Raw genomic sequence first — 20,761 nt, forward strand, 5'->3', positions numbered from 1 at the left:
GATTTTTGGCTTCATTCTGTTGTGGTCAGAGAATATATATGGCATGATTTCAGTATTTCTGAGTCTATTGATTTGTTTTGTGACCCAACATATAGTGAAGGATTCATGTGCATTCCAGGATAATGTGCATTCTGTTGTTGGGTGAACTGTTCTATATATACCTATTAGGCCTATTTGGTTTAGATTATTATTTGAGTCTTCTATTTTCTTATTGGTCTTCTTACCTACATGTTCTATCCATTATTGAGAATGGCATATTGAAGTCTCCCCTTATTAACATGGAATGTCTTTATTTCTCCCTTCAAATTTGTTAATATTTGCTTCACATTTATTTTGGGGCTCTGCCATTAGTTACATATGTATTTATAGTTTTTGTGTCTTGTTGAGTTGACCCCTTTATCAGTATATAGTGACCTTCTTTGCTTGTCACAGTTTTTGACTATGCGATCTGAGATTGGTATAGCTACCCTTGCTGTCTTTTGGTTACAGCTTCCATGGTATATTTTTTCCATCCTTTCTCTTTTTTGGGGTGGGGTGGGGTGGGGTTAAAATAGATTGTTTTTTATTTAGAGAAATTGTAGGTTAACAAAAAAGTAATGTGAAAAATACAGAGTTCCCACATATCTCCCCATCATTGACATTTTGCATTAGTGTAATACTTTTGTTAACAATTGATAAAAGAATATTAAAATAGTACTATTAAATATAGGCCATAGTTTGCATTAGGTGTGTTTTTCTCTTTCAGCCTACTTGTGTCTTTGAATTTAAGGTGAATTTCTTGCAAACAGTTTATAATCGTGTCATACTTTTTCATTCATTCTGCATCTCTGTGTTTTGACTGGAGAATTTAATCCATTTACATTTAAAGTCATAGCCTTTATATGTCTTATACCTTTTTTTGTCCCTCAATTACTTCTTTAATGCTTTTGTATTTGATTTTTTTGTTTTGTACCATATCGAGTGTCTTCTCTTTTCTTCCTGAATATATTTTTCATCTGTTTACTCTGGGGTTAAAATTTAGCACCCCAAATATACAACAATCTTATTTGATGCCAACTTTAAAGTACATGTGTACTTTCCTTATACCCCTCTGCTTCCCCTACCTTTTTTTAGTGTTTATCTATCTTATATACCATTTATATTTGTATACATTTTATGTCTAAAAGCACAGATTTGTCACTACCTTTTATGTAGCTCCATTTTGCATTTTTAATTTAATTAATTAATTAAGTTATTTTTGAGTGCGTGGATCCAGGAAACTTTTTTGCATTTTAGTACCATAATTTATTAACCTCTTCCTTCCTTTCATCCCTGGATTCTGTACAATGTTCTTCTGGCTTCTGGATTTTCAAAATAGTTGTTCCAGACAGTTCCTATGTGTTTAATAGTTGTTCCAGTGTAAAGACTGAGTCCTGGAGTTCCCTACTCAACCATCTTCCTACAATCCTTGCCTTGGCAAGACTTTTCAAGTGTAGTTTGCATCCTTAGAGAAGGCTGACGTTACCAAATCTTTGCAATGATCGACATTTGCCAGGCTAGAGAAAGACAGATTTGTATCAATTTTCAGGTATAGTAAAACCTCACTAATTTTAACTGATGGAGAAGTAGGGAATTAGCAGAAAATTTTACCCAAAATATTTTACAAGAAAACAGATTTTATTATTTTTAGGTTCTTAAAATAGCTTTAGGTTTTATGGGATAGTTGATATTTATTAAACTAGATTATAAAGAAGAATGTACTTGTAACTACAAGGTATAGTGGATTGAGTATAAATTTTGAGCCAGACAGCCTTGGGTTATGGTATTGATGAAATTGACTTTAAGCAAGTTGTTTAGCCCTGATTTGGTGTGTAAAGATCAAAAATCCCAGTTCAATTCCTGACACAGAAAAGCTGTGGCCAGTTGAGGTTTATAAAACTGCTACAGTACGTAAATAAAAATGTCTTAATTTGTATCTTTCACAGTCAAATGAATACAGTCACAATTCTGGAGGAGAAACTTACGTTGAGTATGGTAACAACAACTTTTATTCTATTAATTATAAATACGTATACATTGTATTAGTCTTCTGTTACTGCATGACAAATTACCACAAATTTATAGCTTTAAACATATAAACCAAAATCTCACAGTTTGCATGGATCAGCATCGTCTTTGGAACTAGTTAATGGGCCCTCTGCTCATGATCTTACCTGACTGGAGCTTTGATTTCACCTGAAACTGCCAATAGTGACTAAGGGCCCCATTTTCTTGCCTAGTTATCAGCTGTCACTCGGCTTTTAGAGGCTATGATCTCCGCTTTGATGGACTCAAAACCAGTTAATTTGGGATCTGTTTTAATCACATCTGAAAATGCCCTCATCTTTATTTTATAATTTAACCTAACCATGGGAATGAAATCCATTATATTCACAAAGAGAAGTGGTTTGATTATACAGGAGGTATAGACCAGGGGTTTGGGAATCTTAGTGGCTGTCTTAGAATTATCCGTACCATATACATACATATGTAAAAATTGTTTTGGTTTGCTAAAGCTGCTGGAATGTAGTATACCAGCAATGGAATGGATTTAAAAAGGAAATTTATTAAGTTGCAAGTTTACAGTTCTAAGGCTATAAAAATGTCCAAACTAAGGTACCCAGGTAAAGATATGTTGATTCCAGAAAGCCCAATGAGTCCAGAACACCTCTGTTAGGTGGAAAGGCATGTGGCTGATGTCTGCGGGGGTCTTTGGCTTCTGAATACCTCTGTCAGCTGGAAAGACACGTGATGATGTTTGCTAACTTTGTCTCCCGGCTTCTCCTTTCATAAGGCTTCCCTGGGGTGTTTTCCTTCTGCAGCTCCAAAGGTCTCTTTTCTGTGTCAGCTCTTTTTCCAAAAGAAAATGTACAATTAGAGATGCAGCATTAGAGAAGAGCAGAGAGCAGAATCAAATGGAGCAGACTTAAGGAAATATCCATCTTCATTTTTCACTACATGTATGCAAAGAAGCATGAGCACAATTTGAAATCTTTGAATGGCAGTAAAGTTAACGACCACCCGTCTAGATAGATTGACATCTTAACTCCACATATTTGATCTGCAGTGTGTACATAGCAGTTTATCATCACAGAATTATTAAAGTGTATTTATCTTGCTAGAACCAGCAACTTATTTTTTGTGTTAATTTATTTTGAAGTAAGAACTATTTCTCCTCTGATAACTGGCTCATTTTTATCATTATCAAAAAGTAAAGGGTGGAGGAGAAGAAAAGTGTGATGGATTAAAAAAATTTCTTTTTTAAGGAAAGATAAAATTCATTTTCACAAATTTACAAGCGTTGTTGCTGGTGCAGGATTTATTCTACTAAGCAATTTGACTAGAAATCAAATCAAATTCCCCCTTTTTAGAAATTGGCAGTATTTCATAAATATGTTTTTGTATATTTTCTTAAATCAAGCAACAATCTGTTTGAACCAAATGATTCTGACTTGGGCTTTAAAAGTCAACATAAACTACATTGCACACAAAGCCCAAGGAGCCTCTTTTCCATTCTAGCCCATTTTTGCAAAAAAGAGGAAAGAATTCTCTCTGAAGAACCACTAAAGAGAAGAAGAAAGTTAGTGAGCACTGGCATTGTACAAGTGGGCGTATGGCACACAGACTCAGGGTGGGCTGCAGCCAGCTCCTGCAGTACAGGAGGTAGGCTGTGTGCTCGGCAGCTGGCTTCACCACCACCTGGTACTGGCTGATCACCTTGATGGTCTGGTCATCACTGTGCAGCCAGCCATTCAAGCCCATCTGGAAAATGTCTGTGGTGTATTGATCGCCTGTCACACTGTTGCCATGGTGATAGACCACTGCCTTTCCAGGCTCTTTAGCTTGTAGGTTTGGTGGCATTTAAAATTCTTATTTTTAACCCCTGGAGAAAGCAGTTCTTTACTAATTTCCAAGTCCACAGGATATTCAATATTTTTTATAAGCTTTTGACATCCACCAGTCTTCTCATAAACAAATCATTTAAGTGTAGCACAAGAACAAGAGGCAGTTTTTCCATAGTTGCTCTTCGACTTATTTCAACCTCTTGTTTGGTTTTTGTGGTATAACCTTGGACAGATTCACTTGCCACTAAGCTTTCCAATACATCCTGTACCGTAAATATCTTGTCAGATTGGATATCCAACTGTGACGTGAAAAGTGGCAGATTGTTTTGAACCCTGCTGGTAAACCACAGACCTGATGTGTCCACCAAAAATGCCAGTGATTGGGGTCTGAACAAAATCCGCCTGGCGAGTGACCGAGGTTTTGTTCCTGGGGTCCACTTGCTCCCATTTGTCCTCGTTTCCTTCACCTGATTCTTCCTGCTCTTCTTCATTGACCAAATGGCTTTTGGGTCCATTGGAAACATTAAGCTTTTCATTATTTGGTGAGAGACGTTTCTTCAGGTTCAGCATCTCCATATGAAGTCCATTTAGAATAAAACCTAAGTGTTCCTCAGTATCTTCCTGTCAGCCCTTTTCAGACAGGCTCATCTTGATAACTGTCAGGAGTCTATAAATACATGTGGATTCAAAGGCAGTTCCCGGGCAGTGTCCCTCACGATTTTATCCCCAAGAAGTTGTCTGGGTTTTGGAAGTACTGGCATATTAGTAAACTCATTCATTAGCGGAACAAAGCGATCTGTCATGGGGGCTGACGTACAAGGCCATTGTACTTTTGAATACAGAGGAATGAACTTCATCAGGTGATACGTTGGAGGACAAGCAACCAATGCCTGCAGCATAGCATTGATGTAGCACCAGTTGCCTTTAATGATCAGCCCATGGGGTTGCAGTCATGCTGGTTTATGTATTAGGGTCACATTATCCAGTAATTCAACTTAAGCTCTTGATTGGCAAACCTGAGGAACAGGCGTCCTGCTCTGAAAAGGATTTTTTTCTTTTCTTTTCAAAATGGTTCCTTCTTAAAGAACTCCAGTAAGTGACCCACCTTGAATGAGTGGAGACACATCTCCTGGAAATTACCTAATCAGCAGATCCCACACACAATTGGGTGGGTCACGTCTCCATAGAAACAACTTAATCAAAAAGATTCCACCCAGCAATGTTGTAACAAGATTAAAGAACATGGCTTTTCAGGGGTACACAACAATTTCAAACTGGCATACACACACAATACATACACATATAACACACACACACAGATGTTTGTATATGGTTTTATCTTACCCCTGGGGAGTATACAGTTTAAATATATACCATATATATATATATATATGATACCTCATTTTCTTCCAGACATTTATTAACTACATGATTTGAATATAACCTTTCTCCTTTGTATTGTTTGTCCTCCCCTTTTATAGACAAATAGAATTTCTCACTGAAGAAAATTGCATGGGTAGGAGAGGATACGCTTGGAAATTAAATGATCAACTTGTGGTCTCAGGAGCCACAGATTCCAGTTTTTACTTATATTTAATAGAAATCTTAAGTTTTTAAAGGAATGAAGGATGAAAGATAGGAAATCTGGTCCTTGCCTTCTTTTTTCCCAACCAGCTGCTTGAACTAAACGATTAATAAGGATTTCCCTTATGCAGAGTGCTTTGGGTATGGTAGATGAAGGCAGATAACCATGTCAAAACACTCTGTCTACAAAGATACTTATTATACACATTAAAACTGTAAAAAGATGTCAGAAAAACTATTAAGCCTACATAGAATTATGGACCATTTTGAGGGAGAATTCCTTTAAAATGGTAAAAGCTCTCCTGAGGTTTAGTGAAGAATCAGGAATGTGAAAAATCCCCTTGCTTTGAAGTTTTTCTTACTCTTACCCTCAGATAAACTCAGGGATCTTGTCTCTGTTCCCATTTATGCCTCTCTTATAACATTTAAAACATAGTTGTCTACTTGGATCTGTTTTCCTATCAGAATAGGCTCTTTGAGGGCAGGAATCATATTTTTTATCTGTGTTTCTTCTTTCCTTACATAACTCTTGGCTTGTAGGAGGCAGTCAGTAAATATTCCTTGATGCAGCAGTGCGTACTTTTCATTGTGCCAAAGGATGTTAATACATTCATTTTTGTAGTACAGAACTAATAAGGTTAGCCCATATCCGAAATCTTTTGTGTAGCAAACTAATAAATTCCAAATTCCCTGCTTGCAAATGTTTTACTTTTATTCTTAGGACAGGGTCCTTGCAAGTACTTTTTCTCTTACCAACAGACTAGAAAGAATAGTAAACCAGGAACAAAAAATTATTAAGGGGTTAAAGGAAGTTATTTAAAGCAGGGATATTAACATAATTAACACTCTACTTCATGATCTGGTTTCTGCCTACCTTTCTGGCTACTTCCTTGCCAGACTCCCTGCCAGACTGAACATTTTCAAAATAGTTTTCCTGACTACATTGTTCTCTCCTGCCATTTACCTCTCTATAGCACAAGTGCCTACCATTATCATAGTACTTTTGTTGTGCAGTGATTTACTTGTATTTCTTCTTTATAGTATATTCTTTTGAAGGTAGGAAACCATGTCATCTTTTTTTATTAGTGCCTGTCCCAGAATAGGCACTTATATGTCTAACTAAGTGAATAAATGGGACAATGAAACTTTAGAAAGTAAGACATAAGCTACCCATGGTCTATAACCTTCAGTGTTAGGGATAAGCAGATCTACAACCCTTAATCCCCGAGGGCAATTCACTGTCATGACACTGAAACAGGTGATGTTCCATGTGGTCACTAAGTCATTTAAAATGCTACAGATCAATTAATTTACATCTGAGTTTTTAAACTTTAAAACTCAGAAAATCTTTAAAAGCATGAAGTCTTTTACTTTGTGGCTTATGATGTCCTTTATTCCTTACGTAGATTGGCTAGGTTTATGTTGAACAGATTTGAGAGCTGTACAGTCAATCTCTATTGATTTTTTTTTTTTTTTTTTTTTTTTTTTTAAAGGAAAGACAGAGAGAAGGAAGGAAGGATAGAAGGAAGGAAGGAAGGAAGAAAGGGAAACATTTTTAAACATTTTCTTGTTTTATTGTATTCTGTTTCTCCGTTTTTGTTACATGGGCTGGGGCCGGGAATCGAACCGAGGTCCTCCGGCATAGCAGGCAAGCACTTTGCCCGCTGAGCCACCGCGGCCCGCCCTCTATTGATTTTTATACCTATGATCACTATAGAAGTTTTGCCACGAGTGTTTGCAGATCTCTTATGTTCCTTTGCATGATCATTTGGAAGCTAATTTTAAAAATTGAATGAGAAAAAGATTAATATTTTATTAATTTATTAATAATATCCAGGCAGACACTAATCTTTCTGTACTTAAAATATGATTTTACCTCAGGTTTTCTTAACATGAAGTCTGTCCTTTAGAATTTTGAAATTAATGCTAACAACTGAAAAGATGGCAGTGGGTATTATGCCAGAAGGAAACATAGGAAGCACTTGTGCTCTTGAGCAGTTTTGTTTGCTTTAAAGAGAAGTTTTCACAAGAGCAATCCATTGCCAGAGGCAGTCTTTGCCACCCTTTTATTTGTTTTGATGTTTAAAATTAATTTCCATTTATTTCCAGTCTCTGCTAATGGAATCATCAAATACTTAGAAAATCCAGACTGTCCTTCATAGGCATGATTCTCTACATTCGTGCGGCTAGCCATGAACTATCCTTTTCTTCTTCCTCTTTTTCCCAGATTTCTCCCGGGGCCAATTCAGCACCTCTACCTGGCCATCCTAACAAGGTGATTTGTGAAAGGGTGAGACTTCAGAGCCTGTTCCCTCTCCTCCCAAGTGATCAGAACACTACCGTTCAAGAGGATGCTCACTTCAAAGCTTTCTTCCAGGTTCTTATAAATTTACCCTTTCCCTACATAGGGCCAAAAGTCACAAATATATTCCAGGTTGGTTCTAGGAAGACTTGGAACAAAATTCTCAATATCTTCTTACTTTGCATTGTGAGAATAAGTATTCTTCTTAGAGGACTTCTTTAATATAACTTGTATTTTCAGCCACCTATTCTGAAGAATGTCCCCTTTTGAGCTGCTTGTTTATTTGATCACTTAATAGTCTTATTTTTTTATTTTTTTGTCTTAATTACTTGTCTAATAGGTCAGGTTCTATAGGAGAGTAGAAAATATTATAGAATATGTGAGATCATCTAGGAAAGAAAAGTAGAAGCATATAATTTTTGTAAAGCAGTTGCTAATTACTTAGCATGCAGGGTTTGATAGTAACGTATATTTCAGAGAGGATTCTGAGATCTGAGGTATCTGTGAGAAAAGTATGATGAAAAATTTTTAAGTATAAAATGAGAACACGGAACTAACAAGTGAATGGATTGAAAATTGTTAGTTTTTAACAAGATTACTGGAATATTCTCACATGAATCATTGGACACTAAACTTAATCCATTACTCACAAGTAGTATGTTTTATTAATGGAAGTCAGTATTAATATGATCACAAAAGAAAAGCAAGTTACAGAATTGCTTCTGGATACTAGAGTTATAGGCCAAGGCATGTGTTTGCAATGTTTTTAAAAATCTGAGGTAATAAGATAGTTGCTAATCAAGACTGGGACTTTTAGATGGAGCCTGCTCATTTTCTGTTTGTGGGAGAATAACTTAGGGTCTGGGTCCAGTTCTGAAAGGAAAGTGCTGTGACACATTAAGCTGGTTATGTGGAATTTCCAGTGATAGCTATGTGGATAATCCAGGGCTCTTTAATCTGGTATTCCTTGTTGACATTAGTGCCAGGTTCACTGCTGGGTGCTTGGCATACATTATCTTCCTCTGTTTTTAACCCTTACTGGTCATGGATGGTTTTCTAGATAAAGAAATAGGCTCAGAAAAGCTCACTGAGATGCCCAATAACATGTCAAGTTATAGGCAGAGCAGGGTCTCAGATCTTAACTTTTGCACTGTCTTGTCTGTCGTAGACAAGATGTGTTACTATGTGATCTTGACAAATCAATGGGTATCTTTGTAAATACAGTGCAGCGTGTATTAAGAAACAGCTACCTCTTTTAAGTTGATGGTCTGTGGACTACCAGTTTTGCTACAGCTTCAGATTTAGTAGAAGACTAATTGCTAGGGGAGAAAATTGACTTAATACCTTCATCACTTCCACCAATAAGCAGTTATTTGACACTTTCTGGGTTTTCTAAACTCTTTAAGGCTATAGGCATTAACTCAACATTAACTATAAACTCAGAGAATAGCTGCCATAGGCAGTTGGTTTCAAACCCTTGTTTTGAAAATGGAACAGTAATGGTAAAGCCAATTCCTTCTGGGTATTGCAGAGAGGTAAAAGATACTTTTGTTAGATTTTTATTTATAGTCTTAATTTAACTGAAATCTGTTATTCCTCTAATTGTAGAATAAGGACCTCGGTATACTTTACCCACAAGGGTACAGTTAGTGCCCTACCGCTGTTCTGCATGGAGCAAAATAGAATCTTCTTAATCCCTTTGAGATACTCCCTGATACATTCAACTGATTCTGATAGCAAAAATAGGTGTAATTTGATAGTCCCAGTGGAGGTTAAAAACTGTCTACCATGTGAAAAGGAGAAAATCTACCCACCTATCTCCTGTCCTCATGAAGTTATTCCTTTAGTTAGTGTTTTTTACTCTTTTTTACTTGCTTTTTTACATGCTTTTTCACTCTTGACTTTCCCCCAATGTTGACCAGTACTTTCTTCCCAACTCTGTGCTTTCACTTCCTGTTGGAATATTCAGTTTTAGAAAGATTAACCTGTATCTTTCATTTTATTCTTAAATCATCTTCCTTATCTATCTAGAAATGTGTCTCTTTTCTGAGGCCATCACTTCTCCTGCATCATTCTCTAGGGGTAAAGAAATTATTGACATTTTTTTTCACCTCAAGGCATGGTGTTGAGGTGTTTGGCCAGTAATTGGGGCGTTGTTATGGAGAAGGAAAGTGTTGGTATTCTACTGGGATCCTTTCTGTTGTTTCCAGTCACTCTATTTCCTTGAACAAAAAAAAGCTCATCCTCTTTTTGAGCTATTTTTTTAAAATTATTTATTTTTAATTGATATATAGTATATATTCACATACCACATAATTATCAAAAGTATATAATCAGTGGCTCACAATATCATCACATAGCAGTATATTTATCATCACAATCAACTTTTTCTTCTGTTTTTTTGGTAAAAAATAACGTATATATACAAAAGAGCAATAAATTTCAAAGCACAGCACAACAATTAGTTATAGAACAGATTTCAGAGTTTGGTATGGGTTACAGTTCCACGATTTTAGGTTTTTATTTCTAGCTGCTCTAAGATACTGAAGACTAAAAGATACTGATTCATCACTCATACTCATTTGTTAAACCTGACCTTCTCTGTATAACTCTACCATCACCTTTGATCTTTCTCTCTTCTCACTCTTTAGGGGTATTTGGGCTATGGCCATTCTAATTTTTTCATCTTGGGAGGGGTTATTGATAATATGGGATTTGGGGTGGAACTAGTTGATATCCTGGAAAGGCTGGCCCCCGCTGCATTTCAGGATTTTTCTGGTCCAAAACCCCGTCTGGAGGTTGTAGTTTTCTGGAAAGTTACTTAGTACATGAAACCTTTGTAGAACCTTATATAATGCTCTAAGTGTTCTTCAGGATTGGCAGGAATGGTTTTGGTTAGCGTTTGGCAATCTATGATAGGAAGCAACTTCTAACTGAAGCTTGTGTAAAAGTGACCTCCAGAGTAGCCTCTTGATTCTTTTTGAAATCTCTCAGCCATTGATACCTTAATTTGTTACACTTCTTTCTCTCTTTTTGGTCAGGGTAGCATTGTTGATCTCATGTCCCGGGGCCAAACTCGTCCCTGGGAGTCATCTCCCATACCACCAGGGAGACTTTCACCCCTGGTTATCATATCCCATGTAGAGGAGAGGGCAATGATTTCACTTGCAGAATTGGGCTTAGAGAGAGTGAGGTCATATCTGAGCTCCTCCAGAAGTATTAAGTCCTCCAGAAGTAACTCTTGGGCGTAACTGTAGATAGGTTAAGCTTCTCCACTACATACATAAGCCTCACAAGAGCAAGCCTCAAGATCAAGGACTTGACCTATTGATTTGGTCAAGTCAAATCATTGTCCTTAATATTTGGCACAGTATCAGGGGTTTCCCCCTGGTGGTAAGTTTTAATAGTTCCATATTTTTTCCCTTATCCCTCAAGGGACTTTGCCAATACTTTTTGTATCTGCTTAATATATTCTAGGATATATCTAGGCATTACATTAAGCTATACAGGATTAAAGGTCCTCATTCTCATTCTGGGCTCCTGCGCTTCAGTTGTTTAAATGAGCTATCCAGACAGGTTGAGTTAGATTATGTGCTACAGAAAATTTAGGTTCCGGACAAAATAAACCTTTCTTCCCTTGGTCTCAAAGAGTAGGCAAAGTTCTGAAATACAGATAGTCTTCCTTACCACTGTATTCTGAATTACCTCAATCCTGACCTCATCAGCTTCATTCTTATCTCTAAATACCAGGTTATACATATATAAAGCAGCCTTTTAAAATCCAGAAATAATAATTACCACTCCAGACTAAATGTGACTACTTATAAGAGTGTATAATCTAGGCTCCTGTTTCCTTATAAGCATTTTCTAAAAGGAGACTATACAATAATTGCCGTTTTGTTTCTGGCTTATTTTGCCTCACCAAATGTCCCACAGGTTCATCCTCGATGTTACATGCCTCGCAACGTCATTCCTTTTTGTAGCAGCACAATATACCATCATATGTGTACACCATCGTTCACCAGTTACTCAGTCATTGCATCCTTTAGCCACCTGCATTCATTAGGTATCATGTATTTATAATACCCAAAGTCAGTAGTCCATCAGTACTCTCAATTTTAGATAATTTCATCGTTCCCAAGAGAAGGATAACTAATAAACACACCCTCACCAAATAGGAAAACTATTCCTCCCGTGAACTCTCGTCCCTCCCTCCGTTTACCCCTGGTTTTGCTGTGGTGCTGCTGAGGTTTTCTTGTTAAACATAGCCCATGGCGTGGAATAGCAGTTTCACCCTGTACCCTGAACTTAAACACTCTTTGTACAAGAATCATACCTTTGAAGTAGTTCATGCAAAAACTTATTTATGTTTGTAGTGTTAATCAGTGGTATACATAGGTCTATATAACCCTTTTCAATCATGTTCACCTTCAATATGGTAATATTACTTACAGACCCACTAGTGAACTGCCTTCGCTTCTACTGATTCCCTTACGTTTAAGTTCAATCTCATTAACTACCCGTTCACCCGTCTTTAGCATCTATGTATCTCTAAGTCCCCTTTATTCTGTGTTACAAGCTTCTGATTTTACCTTTACCATGGTCATAAAAGTGGAGTCATACAGTATCTATCCTTTTGTGTCTGGCTTATTTCACTCAGCATTTTGTCCTTAAGGCTCATCCATCTTGTCATGTGCTTCAGGATGTCATTTTGTCTTACTGCTGCATAATATTCCAGCGTAAATATTTATCACATTTTGTTAATCCACTCATCTGTTCATGGGCATTTGGATTGTGTCCATCTTCTGGCGATTGTGAATAATGCTGCTATGAACATCAGTGTGCAAATCTCTGTTTGTGTCACTGCTTTCCGCTCTTCTGGGTATGTACCAAGTAGTACTATTGCCGGGTCATAGGGCTACCCAATATTTAGTTTCCTAAGGAACTGCCAAACTGTCTTCCAAAGTGGCTGCACCATTATACATTCCTACCAGCAGTGCATAAGTGTCCCAGTTTCGCCACTTCCTTCCCAACATTTGTAGTTTCCTGTTTGTTTAATAGCAGCCATTCTTATAGATGTGAGGTAGTATCTCTTTGTAGTCTTGATCTGCATTTCCCTCATAACTAATGAAAATGGGCATCTCTTCATGTGCTTTTGAGCCATCTATATTTGCTCTTCAGAAAAATGCCTAATTTGTATCTTTAGCCCATTTTATGAGTGGGTTGTTTGTTCTTTGGTTGTTGAGTTGTATGATTTCTTTATGTATACAGGATATCAAACTTTTGTCCAGTGTGTGATTTCCAAATATTTTCTCCCGTTGAGTTGGCTGCCTCTTCATCTTTTTGGTAAAGTCTTTTGAAGTGCAGAAACATTTGATTTTGAGGAGTTCACGCTTACTTATATTTTCTTTTCTTGCTTGTGCTTTGAGTATAAAGTTTAGGAAGCTACCTCCTATTACTTGGTCTTAAAGATGTTTCCCTACATTTTCTACTAGAAGCTTTATGGTACTAGTTCTTATATTTAGGTGTTTAATCTATTTTGAGTTAATTTTTGTACAGAATATAAGGTAAGGGCCCCCTTTCATTCTTTTGGCTATTGATATCCAGTTCTCCCGTGCCCATTTATTGAAAAGACTGTTTTATCAAAAATCAGTTAACCATAGATTTGGTGGTCTATTTCTGTACTCTTGATTCAATTCCATTGGTCAGTACTTTATCTTTGTGCCAATACCATGTTGTTTTGACCACTGTGGCTTTATAATAAGTTTTAAAATCAGGAAACTCCCACTTTGTTCTTGTTAAGGGTGCATTTAGCTACTTGGGGTCTCTTTCTGTTCCAGGGAATTTGGTAGCAATCTATTTCATGTCTTTGAAATGGGTTGTTGGGATTTTGATTGGTACTGTGTTGAATCTGTAGATTAATATGGGTAGAATTGACATCTTTTTTTTTTTAACTTTTTATTAATTAAAAAAAATTACAAGAAACAAACACAAACATTCTGAATATATGCCTGTTCTGTTCTATATATATCATCAGTAATTCACAATATTATCACATTGTTGCATATTCATCATCATGATCATTTCTTAGAACATTTGCATCAATTCAGAAAAAGAAATAAAAAGACAACAGAAAAATAAAACAAAAACACACACACAAAAAATTTTACATACCATACCCCTCACCCCTCCCTTTCGTTGATCATTAGCATTTTAAACTTAATTTATTTTAACATTTGTTCCCCTTATTATTCATTTTTATTCCATATGTTCTATTCATCTGTTGACACGGTAGATAAAAGGAGCATCAAACACAAGGATTTCACAATCACATAGTCACATTGTGAAAGCTGTATCATTATACAATCATCAAGAAACATGGCTACTGGAACACAGCTCTACATTTTCAGGCAGTTCCCTCCAGCCTCTCCATTACATCTTGAATAACAAGGTGATATCTACTTAATGCATAAGAATAACCTCCAGGATAACCTCTCGACTCTGTTTGGAATCTCTCAGCCATTGACAATGAGTGCCTCATTTCACTCTTCCCTCTTTTGGTCAAGAAGGTTTTCTCAATCCCTTGATGCTGGGTCTCAGCTCATTCTAGAGTTTTTCTCAATCCTTTGATGCTGAGTCTCAGCTCATTCTGGGATTTCTGTCCCACGCTGCCAGGAAGGTCCACACCCCTGGGAGTCATGTCCCACGTAGATAGGGGGAAGGTGGTGAGTTTATTTGTTGCATTGGCTGGAGAGAGAGGCCACATCTGAGCAACAAAAGGGGTTCTCTTGGGGGTGACTCTTAGGCCTAATTTTAAGTAGGCTTGACCTATCCTTTGTGGGGTCAAGTTTCATATGAACAAACCCCAAGACTGGGGGCTCAGCCTATAGCTTTGGTTGTCCACACTGGTTGTGAGAATATCAAGAATTCAACTTGGAGAGGTTGAATTTTCCGTCGTTCTCACCATTCCCCGAATGAATTGACATCTTAACTATATTTGATGTTCCTATCCATGAGCAGGGAATTTCTTTCCACATATTTAGATCTTCTTTGATCACTTTTAGCAGTGTTATATAGTTTTCTGTGTACAAGTCCTTCACGCCCTTTGTTAAGTTCATTTCTAGGTACTTGATTCTTTTAGTTGCTATTTTAAATGGAATTTTTTCCTTAACTGACTCTTCTGTTAGGTCATTGCTTGTGTATAGAAATGTTTCTGATTTTTGCACATTAATTTTATATCCCACCACCTTGCTGAATTTATTTATCATCTCAGGTAACTTTTGTTGTAGATTTCTCAGGATTTTCTAATTATGGTATCATGGCATCTGCAAATAATGATAGTTTTACTTCTCCCTTTCCATTTTGGATGCCTTTTATTTCTTTTTTCTGCCTGATTGCTCTAGCTAAAACTTCTAGAACAATGTTTAGTAATACTGGTAAGAGAGGGCATCCTTTTGTCATTCCTGGTCTTAAGGTGGAAAGCTTTCATCTCTCTCCATTGAGTACAATGAGTATAGGCCCTTTATCATATTGAGAAAATGACCTTTGATTCCTAACTTTTGAAGTGTTTTTATCAGAAAAAGATGTTGAATTTTGTCAACTGCTGTTTCAGCATCAGTCGAAATGACCATGTGATTTTTCCCTTTTGATTTGTTAATGTTCTGTATTACATTAATTGAAATTCTTGTGTTGAACCACCATTGCATTCCTGGTGTTCTAGTTTGCTGGCTGCTGGGACGCAATATACCAGAAATGGAATGGCTTTCAAAAAGGGCAGTTTAATGAGTTGCTAGTTTACTGTTCTAAGGCCAAGAAAATGTCCAATCAAAGGCATCCAGGGAAGAATACCTTGGTTCAAGAAGGCTGATGAGCAGTTCAGGGTCTCTCTCTCAAGTGAGAAGACAGATGGCGAACACAGTTAGGGTTTCTCTCTCATCTAGAAGGGCACATGGCGAACATGGTGTCATCTGCTAGCTTCTTCTCCTGGCTTCCTGTTTCATGAAGCACCGAGAGGCATTTTCCTTCTTCATCTCCAAACTCTCTGGCTGGTGGGCTCTCTACTTCTCGTGGCTATGTCATTCTGCTCTCTCAGAATTGCTCTCATTCTTCAGAATGTTTCCTCTTTTATAGGAAGAGAGGAAACTAATCAAGACCCACCCAGATGGGTGGAGACATGTCATCACCTAATGCAGCTTAACAGCCACTCTTGATTAAATCACATCTCCAGGGAGATGATCGAATTACAGTTTCAGACATACGGTATTGAATAGGAATTATTCTGCCAAAATACCATTTCTGGGATTTTGATTAAAACATGGCTTTTCTAGGGTGCATACATCCTTTTAAACCAGCACACCTGGTATAAACCTCACTTGGTTGTGGTGTATAATTCTTCTAATGTGTTGTTGGATTCAATTTGCTAACGTTTTGTTGAGCATTTTTACACCCATATTCATTTGGAAGATTGACCTGTGGTTTTCCTTTCTTATAGTATCTTTACCTGATTTTGGTATTAAAATTATGTTAGCTTTATGAAATGAATTAGGTAGTCTTCCTTTTTCCTCAAATTTTTGGAAAAGTTTAAGCAGGATTGGTGTTAGTTTTTTTTGGAATGTTTGATAAAATTCCTCTCTGAAGCCATCTGGCCCTGGGAAGGTTTTCTTTGTAGGAAGATTTTTGATGACTGAATCTTTTTATTTGTGATTGGTTTGTTAAAGTTTTCTGTTTCTTCCTGAGTCAGTGTAGCTTGTTTATGTTTCCAGAAATTTGTCTGTTTCATCTAAATTGTCTAGTTTGTTGGCATATAGTTGATCACACTATGTTGTTATGATTTCTTTCATTTCCTTAGGGTCTGTAGTAACGCACTCCTTTTCATTTCTGATTTTGGCTTTTTTTGCATCCCCTCTCTTCCTTTGTCAGCCTTGCTAGTGGCCCATCAAATTTTTTTAAAACTTTTTTTTAATTGTATGCTATATAACATACACAAACAAGAAGTGGAAAAAAGCAATAGTTTTCAAAGCACTCCTCAGCAGTCACAGGACAGATCTCAGAGTTTACCAGAGGGTCACCACACCATCATCTGAGACATTTCCCTACAGCTGCTCTAGAACATTGAAGACTAGAAGGAATAAATATTTTTTTTTATCATCACAATCGTCTTCCTTTTCATTTTTGTGAAAAATAACGTATATACAGAAAAGTAGTGAATTCCCAAACACAGCACAGCAATTAACTGTAGACTAGATCTCAGAGTTTGGCATGTAGTGGCCCATTGATTTTATTGCATCTTTTGGTTTCATTGATTTTATTCACTTGTTCTCCCATTCGTTTAACTCTGCTTTAATCTTTGTTATTTCTCTTCTATTTGCTTTGGGGTTAGTTTGCTGTTCTTTCTCTAGTTCCTCCAGGTGAGCAATTAAGTCCTCGATTTTTACTCTTTATTTATTTTGATATGCTGTATGGTGGGGGTCACATTTCATTCTTTTTACATGTGACTATCCCGTTATTATAACATCATTTGTTAAAATTTGGGGAGGTGGGTAGTGGGGAGTGCATGAGCTGGGAATCAGACCCAAGTCTCCTGCATGACAGGAAAGGATTCTACCACTGAACTGTCCTTGCACCCTGTGGTAGTTAGATTCAGTTGTCAACTTGGCCAGGTGAAGGCACCTAGTTCTGTTGCTGTGGACATGAGCCAATGGCACATGAACCTCATTCATCTGTTGCTCATTACATCTGCAGTCAGCTAGGAGGCGGGCCTGCTGCAATGAATGGCATTTGACTTAATTGGCTGGTGCTTAAATGAGAGAGCACAACGTAGCACAGCCTAGCAGCTTGGCATTCCTCATTTCAGCACTCGCAGCTCAGCCCAGGCCTTTAGAGATGCAGAAAGAAGTCACCCTGGGGAAAGTTGTTGGAACCCAGGGGCCTGGAGAGAAGGCCAGCAGAGACCATCCTGTGCCTTCCCACGTAAGAAAGAACCTCAGTGGAAAGTTAGCTGCCTTTCCCCTGAAGAACTAACAAGATATATTTTCTTTTATTAAAAGCCAATCCGTCTCTGGTGTGTTGCATTCCGGCAACTAGCAAACTAGAACACACCCTGTATTTTTTAATTTTTTAAATTTGTTATTAATTTAAAAAAATTACAAGAAACACAAACGTTCCCAACACATACACTCAGCAATTCACAATATCATCACGTAGTTGCATATTCATCTTCATGATCATTTCCCAGAACATTAGCATCAATTCAGAAAAAGAAATAAAAAGACAACAGAAAAAAAAATTTTATATGCCATACCCCTTACTGATCCCTTTCATTGATCACTAGCATTTCAGACTAAATCTATTCTAACATTTGTTCCCCCTATTATTTATTTTTATTCCATATGTTCCTCTCATCTGTTGACAAGGTAGATAAAAGGAGTATCAGACACAAGGTTTTCACAGTCACATTGTGAAAGCTATATTATTATACAGTCATCATCAAGAAACATGGCTACTGGAACACAGTTCTACATTTTCAGGCAGTTCCCTCCAGCCTCTCCATTACATCTTGGATAATAAGGTGATAGCTACTTAATGCATAAGAATAACCTCCAGGATAACCTCTCGACTCTGTTTGGAATCTCTCAGCCGCTGACACTTTGTCTCATTTCACTCTTCCCCCTTTTGGTCTAGAAGGTTTTCTCAATCCCTTGATGCTAGGTCTCAGCTCATTCTAGCGTTTTTCTCAATCCCTTAATGCTGAATCTCAGCTCATTCTGGAATTTCTGTCCCACACTGCCAGGAAGATCCACACCCCTGGTAGTCATGTCCCATGTAGACAGGGGGAGGGTGGTGAGTCTGCTTGCTGTGTTGGCTGGAGAGAGAGAGACCACGTCTGAGCAACAAAAGAGGTTCTCTTGGGGGTGACTCTTAGGCTTAATTTTAAGTAGGCTTGATATTTTTTTTTAATATAGGCATTTAGGGCAATACATGTCCCTCTCAGCACAGCCTTTACTGCATCCCATAAGTTCTGATATGTTGTGTTCTTGTATTTATTCGTCTCTAGATAGCTACTGATTTCTCTAGCAATTTCTTCTTTGACCCATTGGTTGTTTAAGAATGTGCTGTTTAATCTCCATATATTTGTGGAAGTTCTTGTTCTTTGGTGGTTACTGATAGCCACCTTCATTCCATTCTGATCTGTGAAAGTGCTTTGAGTAATCTCTATGTTCTTAATTTATGAAGACCTGTTTTGTGTTCCAGCATATGATCTGTCCTGGAGAATGTTCTGTGAACACTAGAGAAGAAAGTATATCCTGGTGTTTTGGGATTAATGACCCATATGTGTGTGTTCATTTATCAAGTTTTTTAACTTCTTTGTTGGTCCTTATCTGGTTGTTCTATCAATAGAGGACAGTGTTGTATTGAAGTCTCCTACTATTATTGTTGAAATACCTATCGCTTCTTTCAGTTTTGCCAGTCTCTGTCTCGTACTTTGGAGCTTCTTGATTGGGAGCATAAACATTTATGATTTTTATTTCTTCTTGGTGAATTGTCCCTTTTATTAATATATAGTGTCCTTTGTCTCTTATGATGTCTTTACGTTTAAAGTCTTTTTTATCCAACGTTAGTATAGCTGCTCCTGCTTTCTTTTGGTTACAGTTTGCGTGGGACATCTTTTTCCACCCTTTCACTTGCAGTCTATTTGTATCCTTGTGTCTAAGATGAGTCTCTTGTAAGCAGCATATGGGTGGATTATATTTCTTAATATGTGCCAATCTGTATTTTTTAATTGGTAAGTTTAGTCTGTTAACATTTTTTTGTTACTGAAAAGGCATTTCTTGAATCAACCATCTTACCCTTTGGATTTTATTTCTTGAATCAACCATCTTACCCTTTGGATTTTATTTATCAGATCTATATATTCTTTTCCCTCGTTCTCTTTTTATCTTTAAATTACCCTTACTGGTACTCTTCTATTTTGTGCCACTCCTGTCTTTTTTTTCCCAACTGACAGAACTTCCTTTAGTATTTCTTATAGGTCCAGTCTCTTGTTGACAAATTCTTAAAGATTTTGTTTGTTTGTGAAAAATTTAATCTCTTCCTCAGTTTGAAGGACAGTTTGGCTGGGTATAGAATTCTTGGCTGGAAGTTTTTCTCTTTAATGATCTTAAGTATATCATACCACTGCCTTCTCACCTTCATAGTGCCAGCTGAGTAGTCTGTACTCAGTCTTATGTGGTTTCCATTGTATGTAGTAAATTGTTTATCTCTTGCCATTTTCAGGATTTTCTGCTTCTCTTCAACATTTGAGAGACTGATTAGTATGTGTCATGGAAAAGGCCTATTTGAACTTATTCTGTTTGGAGTTTGTTTAGCTTCTTTTTTTTTTTTCGTTTTTTTTACATGAGCAGGCACCAGAAGTCGAACCTGGGTCCTCTGGCATGGCAGGCGAGCATTCTTGCCTGCTGAGCCACTGTGGCCCGCCCTGTTTAGCTTCTTTAACTTTTATATTTATCTCCTTTTTAAGAGTTGGAAAGTTTTCCCCCATTATATCCTCATTTAATCTTCCTAGCCCTTTACTCTTCTCTTCTTCTGGGACACCAGTGATTCTTCTATTTGCACGCTTTGCTTTGTCCATCATTTCGCTGGGATCCAGTTCATTTTTTCCCTTTTGCTGTTTTGAGTGCTTGAAAGCAGTTGTCCTGTCCTCTGGTTCACCTGTTCTTTCTTCTGCCTCTTCAAATCTGCTATTGTATATCTCTAATTTAGTTTTTATTTGGTCTACAGCATCTTTAATCTCTCTTTTTTTCTGTTCTTTCAAATTCTTCTTTATGCTCTTCTAGTGTCTTCTTGATCTCTTTTATGTCGTTAGCCATCCCCTTTATTTTACTTAGTAAAGTTGTATGAACATCTTTGATTAGTTGTTCCAACGTCTGTGTCTCCTCTGGTGTTTTAATTTGGTCAGGCTGGGCTGTATCTGTCTGCATCTTGATATGCTTAGTGATCTTCTGTTGACTTCGTG

The 20,761-nt window shown here is 37.2% G+C and overlaps 1 protein-coding gene and 1 pseudogene across 19 annotated transcripts in view; one reads left to right on the top strand and one right to left on the bottom strand.

Annotated features, from left to right (window-relative positions):
- RNF38 (ring finger protein 38) overlaps window positions 1-20,761 on the top strand; it is a 218,604-nt gene that overhangs the window by 105,080 nt on the left and 92,763 nt on the right. For 5 of the 19 annotated variants that reach the window (XM_077147710.1, XM_077147705.1, XM_077147712.1 and 2 more), the window contains one exon: window positions 7,675-7,737. The exons of 5 other annotated variants lie outside the window; for them this stretch is intronic. Coding sequence is in view for 6 of the 14 variants with exons in the window: in XM_077147698.1 (XP_077003813.1) it covers window positions 7,675-7,737 (63 nt within the window). In the remaining 8 variants the exon portion in view is untranslated. Of the gene's footprint in view, window positions 1-1,964; window positions 2,014-7,674; window positions 7,825-20,761 lie in introns of all 19 variants that reach the window. 9 more of the 19 variants (XM_077147706.1, XM_077147714.1, XM_077147715.1 and 6 more) reach the window with 4 other exon arrangements.
- LOC143674044 (ubiquitin carboxyl-terminal hydrolase 10-like) lies at window positions 3,478-5,852 on the bottom strand (annotated as a pseudogene).

The sequence above is a fragment of the Tamandua tetradactyla genome, chromosome 2, assembly GCF_023851605.1.
Source record: "Tamandua tetradactyla isolate mTamTet1 chromosome 2, mTamTet1.pri, whole genome shotgun sequence".
Lineage (NCBI taxonomy): Eukaryota > Metazoa > Chordata > Mammalia > Pilosa > Myrmecophagidae > Tamandua > Tamandua tetradactyla.